This window comes from Brienomyrus brachyistius, chromosome 5 (assembly GCF_023856365.1).
Source record: "Brienomyrus brachyistius isolate T26 chromosome 5, BBRACH_0.4, whole genome shotgun sequence".
Taxonomy (NCBI): Eukaryota; Metazoa; Chordata; class Actinopteri; order Osteoglossiformes; family Mormyridae; genus Brienomyrus; species Brienomyrus brachyistius.
The window spans coordinates 22,525,487-22,535,259 of NC_064537.1; the positions used below are offsets into that span (position 1 = coordinate 22,525,487).

At 40.9% G+C, this 9,773-nt stretch overlaps 1 protein-coding gene across 1 annotated transcript in view; it reads left to right on the plus strand.

The window, feature by feature from the left end:
• The window catches only part of LOC125743007 (myosin-binding protein C, fast-type-like), a 38,581-nt gene extending 29,139 nt beyond the window's left edge, over positions 1 to 9,442 (plus strand). Inside the window, exons 16-28 of the mRNA XM_049015567.1 lie at positions 78 to 220; positions 403 to 562; positions 886 to 990; positions 1,776 to 1,964; positions 2,081 to 2,215; positions 5,013 to 5,180; positions 5,577 to 5,665; positions 5,751 to 5,946; positions 6,069 to 6,208; positions 6,801 to 6,960; positions 7,057 to 7,193; positions 7,795 to 7,981; positions 9,298 to 9,442. Coding sequence (XP_048871524.1) covers positions 78 to 220; positions 403 to 562; positions 886 to 990; positions 1,776 to 1,964; positions 2,081 to 2,215; positions 5,013 to 5,180; positions 5,577 to 5,665; positions 5,751 to 5,946; positions 6,069 to 6,208; positions 6,801 to 6,960; positions 7,057 to 7,193; positions 7,795 to 7,981; positions 9,298 to 9,320 — 1,832 coding nt within the window. The 3' untranslated portion in view covers positions 9,321 to 9,442. The remainder of the gene's footprint in view (positions 1 to 77; positions 221 to 402; positions 563 to 885; positions 991 to 1,775; positions 1,965 to 2,080; positions 2,216 to 5,012; positions 5,181 to 5,576; positions 5,666 to 5,750; positions 5,947 to 6,068; positions 6,209 to 6,800; positions 6,961 to 7,056; positions 7,194 to 7,794; positions 7,982 to 9,297) is intronic.
• The last annotated feature ends 331 nt before the right edge of the window (positions 9,443 to 9,773 follow it).

Genomic DNA, 9,773 nt, shown 5'->3' on the forward strand with positions numbered 1-9,773 from the left:
AGCCGCGAAAGTCGAAGCACGAAGTGATGCAGGATGACTGTATTGTTATATTCACTGTCTCTCTTCTTTTTTCTCAGACCCTCCAAAAATCCACCTGGATACCACCGGGAACGTAGTTTCTCAGAACACTATCATTGTTGTGGCTGGTAACAAGCTTCGCCTGGATGTGGAAATAACCGGGGAACCTGCTCCCACGATCTGCTGGATGAAAGGGGACAATGTGAGGAAGGAACTGCAACAACAATTAGTGTCAATCTGTAGAGTGACCAGTTGGCTTTACTATCCATACTATGGAATGAGCCATTGACTGAAAGAGACACATGATCGGCAACAGAATGTGATAATAAGTACACCGATGTGTTCTGTACATTGAACTTATGATTTGGTATAATGGTGTCTTAGCCTATCACAGCAACTGAAGGAAGGGTAAGGGTGGAGAGCAGGACAAACCTCAGCAGCTTCGTGATAGAGGGAGCTGAGAGGGAAGATGCGGGATGCTACACCATCACTGTCACCAACCCGGCTGGAGAGGACAAAGCCTCACTCAACATCCGCATTGTGGGTCTGTATCAGGTCACTAAACCAGTATTTCCCAACCCGGTCCCTGGGGACCCACAGACGGTCCACATTTTTGCTCCCTCCAAGCTCCTAGCCCGACAAGTCCAAATTTTTTGCTTCTTGGGGTGGAGCAAAAATGTGGACTGTCTAGGGGTTCCCGGAGGACCACATTGGGAAACACTGTTCTAAACCCCTTGCTGAAGTTGTCCGCCATTAGAAGGCCTTTCCAAATGTAAAATGCTGCCTCTTTTCAATGTGCTCTGCCTCCACCTGTGCCTGTTTCACACACATAAGTGCCTAATGTTGTGACACCGTTCCCACCTCCAGATGTGCCGGACCCCCCAGAAGGTGTGAAGTGTTTATCAGTAGGAGAGGACTGTGCCACTGTTACCTGGGAGCCACCCAAATTTGATGGGGGTGTCCCAATTAAAGGTAAAAGTTTTTCTCTCTGTTATTTCCTTCAGCATTGCACTTAGTGGGTAGACTGTGACTAAGGCAACATTCTGCGTATTGTTAAATTCTAAACATCATTGCTTGGGTGAAAGAAATTTTAACAAAGGTGGCAATTATTAATTTAGATAAGAAAACAAAGAAATTTTGCACATTCTCCTCTCAGATTAAGACATAAACAATATCCATTTTTTTTACTTGCATAAAGTCTATTCCCTTCATTAAAATCACTAAAGTTTTGTGTATCGCATATGGGGATATTGGCAGAGTTATAAAGAAAGTGTCATGATTGATGTTAATGCCTAATAAAAACCACATTAAATTGCGCACCCTTTCCTGCAGCAATCCACATCAGCTAATTTCAGCAGCAGGCCTCCTATATTTAAAGACATAATTTCTAGTCATTGCCAATAAATCACTCTTCTATTAAGTATGTGTATTTTATGGGAGTCTTCCATCACATTTCCTCCATCAGTCATGAAGTCATGAGAACCCAATGAACTCCAGCAGGCTCATACAAGTTTACAGCCAGTCACACACACATATACATATATTTATATATATACACACTCACATGTAACTGGCTGTTTATACAGTATGTGAAAACACACACACACATATATATATATATATGTGTGTGTGTGCTCGTGGGACCACAATCACGGAGGAGTTATGGGGGGATGAATGTCAGTCAAACTAACTGAAGTAGTCTCTTGGCATCATGTGCTTTTCATCTGTCTTTGGGGCGTTTTTGCATTTTTGTTCAGGCTATTTGATGGAGAGGAAGAAGAAGGGGTCGTCAAGATGGACAAAGCTGAATTTCGACATCTACAAATCTACTACATTTGAGGCCAAGAGGATGATTGAGGGAGTGCTGTATGAAATGAGAGTGTTTGCTATCAATGAGATTGGCATGTCTCCACCGAGTCTCAACTCCAAGCCCTTCATGCCCATCGGTACGGGGGTGCCTCTGCTATTCCTCCATGTTCATCTATGCCAGTTACATAGAAACACAGGTGATCATTGGATTTCAGTTTCATATGAAGTGCTAGCTTCTCTTTCTCTACCTCAGCTCCCACCAGTGAACCCACTCGCCTTTTAGTGGACGATGTTGCAGACAGTACCTGCTCTTTGAAGTGGCTTCCTCCAGAGAGAATTGGAGCAGGCGGGCTTGATGGATACATCATCGAGTACTGCAAGGAAGGAGGTAAGGAGGTCAGCTGTCGTGTGATTGGACGAGCTGGTTGATTCATTTATTACAATGGCAAATCAATGATTAGTCTGCATGCATGTGATTTGTTCATCTTCAAGCACATTACTTGGTGCATGGAAGCACAGTTGTGAGTCATAAATATAGACAGGCAAATATCCATTCGTCTTCCATAACTGCTTCTGCAGAACAGAATCACAATGAGCCCGGAGCCATCCCACAAAGCACAAAACTAGCTCTGTTAAAATATAAATTGATAAAATTCATGGTGCGTGTAACTGAGTGTTTAAAGTACGAGAGTCATAGGAACATCATTTTTATCTCCACTAGAGGGATTTAAAAGTTAAATATGTGAATATCAATTTTTTGTACTAGTTAATAGTTACAAATTTGTTAACGTCAAATAGCCATGAAAACCAGCATTTCCTTCTCCTTCGCATACAGATATGCTCCTAACTTTCAGTGATGGGTTTAATCACATCCTCCATGTTTGATCTGTCCTCTAGCTCTGTTAATGGTGTGCACTTTGCAAATGAATAAATCTCTTTGAACAAATCTGAATCGAATGCTAAATAAGAAGTCTGCAAGATATGTTCTTCATACTAGGCAAACATCTGCAGACAGCATCAGGGCCATGCTTCCATGGATAGCTAACAATCAGGACTTTGTTTTGGCAATCGCTGTCATGAGTAAATATGTCATTTGCAGCACTGAATAAACTGACTATGACTAACAACAAGACGCAAGGTGATACATTGAGCAGGACTGAACAAAACTCATCCTATTTAAATGAAGAAAGTTTGCATCAGTAAACAGAGAAACTGAAACTGAGATTCTGGTTTCTTTGGTGGAATGGTGAAAACTTCCACTTTGTATGATTCATGGCACATTTACAGTCTGGGAAGAAAACTCCAGTCATTTTCCCTCCGAGTTTGCTGTCACTTAGTGGAATATTTAAATAACTATTTACAATATGTACATGTATGCACAGATGCAGGTGAGGTCAAATACACCATTTTTCAAAGGCAAGCCAGGCCAATGCAATAACCAATATCGAGCATCAACACCAATCACAAACACTGGCTAAGAGGGGAGATACAGGAGATTGGCAGAAATGGTGCTTTCCTCCTGGCAATGAGGTCACGATACATAGCACCCCAATACAGTATAGAAGACATTAGCACAGACCACCCTACTATACATTATTATGCACAGCAAGGGAGGCGTTAGCGCAGAAGGTAAGCACCCATTAATGCACCTCCTGTCGACAGTACTCAGTCCACACAAACACAGCACCGCTCACAATCTTGGGAGAAGGGAAGACATTACAGAGAGAGAAAACAAACCAGCTAATACCACAAAACAGAGAAACACGTATGACTGTAAATAACATTAACTTCTCAATCCCAAGTGCCTGATGAGAGCCGGATTTGTTCAGTGAAAATGAGGTGAAAAAAATATGCAGTTCTTTTGACTATTAGTTTAAGCACATCATCACTGGCAAGGGACACATTTAAATAAGTGCTGATTATAAATTTTACAATTATTCAGTTTAAAGAACTGTTTAATTTGCAGCTTGTACTCTGCTAGAAAATACTGTTTCTATTTTATGGCTGCATGGTATAGAATGAGACACTTCCTGCTGTTTTGAGATACGTGACATATCTAGGTTTTCATTTGAAAGTGACACATTTCCAGTTTTATTCCATATTCAAACATGTACCATTTATAAAAAAAATTCTACCTTTCCTGTGATATTGCCATACCTTTTTATAGCTTTCTTTTGATATTTAATTCTTTTCATTGCCATTTGGAAGCATTCATAATATGAGCTAGTTTTACTATTTGTGTTCCCAGTGCATGTTGTTTCAGAAAATACATTGATTATGGTAAGTGGGTGGCAGGTTTGAAAAATCACGGCAATCACTGTGCTCTGAATAAAATGTGAACCCAAAATGCAGCAAAATGAAGTATTTTTACCCCGGTCATAATAGCTATTCCGCATAATTTCTCAAGGAAAAAAAACTGATTTATAATGCCCATACCTAGTGTGCAACAAATTCATTGTTGCTATATATATATATTATAAATTACTAACCTGCAATAAATGATTAGATGATAATTCATTGTAAAATTAATATGATAATTTAGTCAGTAAATTCAGAATAGACATAAAGTAACATAAGCATCTAAACTCTAAGCTTTTAAAGTACAGTGGTCCTGAAAAAATTAAATGCACAAATTATCTTGCATGATTTTGCAGATGTTCTTAACTATTCTTAAGAAATACAGACCAAACAAGCAGCAAAAAACATCCCAGTCAATATGGAACAGGAATATTATGTAATTGAGGATTCAGGTCCCGATATGTTCCGTGTGTGTTTTAACATATTATACCATGGACCTATGATGAAAAAGCAATGTGGCCCAAAGACATATAATGAAAGATGTAAGATGAACAGATGGATGGAATGTCAAAGATGGCAAGAAATCTTTGTGTTTTTGAGATTCACTGTGAGTTTATATTGAGCTCCAGGAAATAATATTCTTCAGCATTAACGCATGAATACAGTCTCCTCCAGTGCTTGCTATGGTATGATCAACCAAAGATGCATTTGTGTCATTAAGATGCTGCTTTAGTACAGATATGGCTGCTTTCAAACTGTGCAGTCTGTTACTTTCACAGGTGACTTTCACTTCTCTATTCCATGCCTTTATTCAGCAGTTGCTACTGTATCCTCTGTTTCCATGGTGTCAAATCATCTGTCTCATGTCTGCCTGCCTGGTCTCTTAGAAACCGAGTGGGTGCGAGCCAATAAGGACCTAGTGGTGAAGAACAGCTACACAGTGCGGGGCCTGACGACGGGAGAGAGGATGAACTTCAGGGTGGTGGCTGTTAACATGGCAGGCCAGAGCCCACCCGCACTGCTCGATCAGCCTGTCACCATCCGAGAGATTATGGGTGAATTTTTTCAGGCACTTCCTTTTGTGTGTTACAGTACTGTTTGCTCGCATTGTGTCATGGGTGGTAGTTTTGGTGCTGACTCCACTGATGAGGCCTCTGTGATTGGAAAGTTGCAGGTTTGAGAACCGGCAATACAGTCATCTCCATTAGACTCTTACCCCCCCCCCCCGCCCCTCCCCCCTCTGTAATGCCCCGGGGACACGTGGCCTGACCCTGTGGTTGGACCCCAAGTGTCACTTTCGCCTTTATCTGTGTCTGTGTGTGTTTGTCTCAAACGTTTAGATTTGCGCATTCTAATAAGCACATAATAAACATTTTAATGTACTTGCAAATGACAAATTAAGCTTAATCTCATTAGAAATGTAAATCATCCAATATCATTCTCTGCTACAGAGCATCCCAGGATCCGGCTCCCACGTCAACTGAGAACCAAGTACATTCGTAAAGTGGGTGAGACTATCAACCTAGTGATTCCCTTCCAGGTGTGTGGCTTCTCTGGTGAGTAATAATAGAGCACAGCCAGTGCAGCCTTTCAGACGGTCACTGTCTCTGTGCTCTGCATTCCAGGGGAAGCCTCGCCCAGTGGCAGTATGGACTAAAGATGGTCAACCCATAGATGTGAAGAAGGTCAGCGTCCGCAATTCCTTTGTTGACTCCATCCTCTTCATCCGCGCCGCTGAGCGGGATCACACAGGGAAATACACGCTCTGCCTGCAGATTGAGAACATGCAGGACTCGGCCGGCATTGAAATACAGATAGTAGGTAAGTATCTCTGCTTGAATGATTAATGGTGGAAGCAAAGATGCAGCAGATGTATGGACTCGTTGTGATGCTGTGAGAGTCTCAGCAGTAGCTCATATGTTGTGCTCACCATTAACCCTCAGACAAGCCTGGTCCACCCATGGCAGTGAAGATCTTGGATGTTTGGGGTTTTAACGCTGCACTGGAATGGCAGCCCCCCAAAGATAATGGCAACTGTGAGATCACTGGCTACACGATACAGAAAGCCGACAAAAAGACCATGGTGAGATCTCAGCATTATTGTAATATGGCAGCCGTTCATGAACTGCGGAATCCGGGGGTGGGGGGGGGCAGCCTTAAGAATGCAGGGATGAAAAATCATAACACAAATTACCTACAAAAGTTGTAATGCAAACCAATAAAATTCCATAATAAAAGCCTGAATGATATTCATGTTTTTAAAGCAAAAATGTGAACCTTAGATACACTGTAGGCAGTTTTATATCTACATAATGGCATTAAAGTGTATTGTGAGGTGAGCAGGCTTCAACAATTTAGAAAAAAAGGGATGAAAGATTACATCTGAGTTTTTCAGAAGCAAACAGACGTGTAGATGTGACTTTATTTGCTCCCATGGCCCCCTATGCCCCCCCAATTCGTTCAGATTGGGGGTGGGGGAGTCCATGCTGCCGCTAACAGTTTCCCACTAACGAAAAGAGAATGTCGTGATAATGAAGCTCATTCAGAGACATAAATTAAATAAAGAGTAATAAAACATTGATGGATATTCCGTATGTGAGCGCAGAAGGGACGTGTCAACTGACCTTAAGCCTGGAAGTATGTCGTTCACTTCGTTTTAATTCTGTACTCTCCAGGAGTGGTTCACCGTCTATGAGCATAACCGACGCGCCAACTGCACCGTGTCTGACCTCGTCATGGGAAATGAGTACATCTTCCGTGTCTTTAGCGAGAACTACTGTGGACTTAGCGAATCGGCCGGAATAAGCAAGGGCTCTGCCGTCATTGCCAAGACAGGTACGCAGCTCATTTATATGCACGTATTGTATCGGGTAATGTGTTTAAGGAACCATCGCACTGGTTTGCAGTTGACCGTCCTGGCTTCTTTTATAGGTTTGGAATACCACCCAGTCTCCTTCAAGGAAAAAGACATGAACTGCTCGCCTAAGTTTACACAACCCCTTATGGATCGATCCGTGATTGCAGGCTACAGCACTGCCATCAGCTGCTCTGTGCGTGGATACCCCAAGGTGAGAATTGCCTGCATTGGATCTGTTTGCTTTTATTTATTAAACAAATCTATCTCCAGCGCACTACTGATATTCCAAGTCTTTTAACTTACATTTAATTCCTTAGCAGATGCTTCAGTCCAAAGCGTCAGTCTGCTATGGGATTTAATTGGCAACCTTCCAATTTCAGGCACAAGTCTTAACCAGTAGTGGCCTTTATACTAACCTGAGATGGTGGCTTCACAATCACGTAAAATTCTCCAGTTGAATAGTATTGAATTAACTTTATCAACTATAGTGGGTGGGGTCAAGCATATACTGTAAATCACTGCCTGGCCTAAACCATTTGGAATTGGCATAAATTAATCTGGCCCACTGTGGATTTTTCGATTTGGGGGAATCATTTACATGTGTCTTGGAGAAATAGATGTTAATTACTGAATTCTGTCAAAAACACACCAGACATATTAAATACCCTGTATTTATTTCATTCTTCATGAAAACTAAAAACCCATGACACAGGGGACTAGAGTGAATGTTCGGGCTTGGCCACTCGCTCACTCCAAACCGCAAAGCACTGAAAAAAACAGATCTTGTATCCGCAATCTTTATCCTCTCCCAGCCCAAGATCATGTGGATGAAGAACAACATGATCATCGGAGAAGACCCCAAATATATCATGCAGAACAACCAGGGTGTGCTGACCCTTAACATCAGGAAGCCGAGCACATTCGATGGGGGGAGGTACAGCTGCAGGGCTGTCAATGAGCTCGGCCAGGATGAGGTGGAGTGCAAGCTGGAGATCCGAGGTACTGCTGTGACCATCATGATGGTCCTGTTATTTGGGAGTAGAGCGCATTCCACTTGAAGCACAACCCACTTATATTCACTTTAGATAGTGACTTACTGACAATAGTATCTTATATCATGGCCTTGGTAAACACCATTTTCCCAAGATGGGTGGGTGGGCGTTGATTATATTCATGTATCCACACAGGTAATTCCGGCAGCCTAATAACTGTTCTATCTTAATGTGCACTATGCACACATTAATATAAAATACAGCGTGACTTTTTACTCATAAATAAGCAGTCATTCGTATCAGCATAATATTCCTTGGTTTTCTAAATGGAAGTACCATTGACTGTTTCTATGGTAACTTAACAGACCTGCCGCTTCCAGGGAGTAGCCTGAGCAGATGTTCTACCCATTAGGGGTTGCAAATACTAGTTGACTAGTTGACAAGTCAACTTTACTGCTCTGCAATGCCACTTTAAACTTGATGTCAACTAGCCTCTGATCATGTGATTACGACCCTAATAACATGGATTCCTCAGAGAATACCAGTTACGTGGAAGTGTGGGAAAAAGAGCAAAAACCGAGCAGATGGAATTATTTTTGTTCCTCGTTTACATTAATGGCCACCCTTTTTGTTTGCATCTCCATATTTCTGCTTCAGAAACTTCAATCGATAACTGATATACTTCTGTCTAATATCACTGGTGCAGCAGTTGCACTTCCCAGCGCTTATTAGAGGAATATTGTTACATTGAGCACATTGAACATTATTTAAATCCTAACTTTGATCATTTTATTCTGAAAATTAACTGACTGGTTTATTCTATTATATTTATATTTTGTTTGTTAACCATGCTATAAGCGAAATAATCCGCTTCAAGGTGTGCGTTTATACAAAAATAATCAACTTGGTTAACATTACAGCAAGTTGTCTTTGATTATTTTCATATAACCACAGACCTCATCATGGTTTATCCCTTAAATAAGCAACATTTATTTGTTTCTTAGCTATTCGGCTTAGACTTGCTGCTCAGCCTAAATTGATACATAAAGGCTTAGTAAAATTTATAAAAGTAAAATCTTCATATGAAACATCATGATGCGCAGTTATTAAGGGTGAGCCTCAGTATGAATAAATACACAACAGTGTACAAAACTGATACAGAATAATATTTTTTTACATTAATTTATCAGTTATTATGGTTGCCGTGATATTTCATGTTTTATAGTACAGCTGCATGAAAACCAGGTCTAATGAGCAAACAAATTCTGCTAAATCAGATGTTGTAATATTAAATAAGTATTTCTTTTTCTCTTTTATCTCCAGCTATCCCCATAGAGAAAAAGTGAAAGAAAATACGAAAGATAAACCTGGAGAGAAAGATGAAGGAAACACAAGGCGGACTTCACTTTAAATGCTAATTTACAACACGAAAAAGAATAAATAAAATAAATTGTTATTCAAATCTTAACTTTTTGTGTTTGTATTACTTTCGGTAAGCTCTTTTAATCCCTTTCTACCAGAGTACACATGCAGGCAAATAGATTAAAAAGTTAGCACCATTAGGAATAAAAGATTTCCACAATAAGAAATCCATCCATTTCTCCTAAATACTTATCCAGCAGAGGGTTACAGCGAGCTTGGAGTACTTCCCAGCGCAGGGCCAGGCTTGTCCTGGATGCCAATCCAACACAGGGCACACACTCATACACTATGGGCAGTTTAGGGGTGCCTATTTACCAAAACACCCCTGTATTTAAGCTGTGGGAGTTAACCATGGTATCTGGAAGAGGCCCACACAT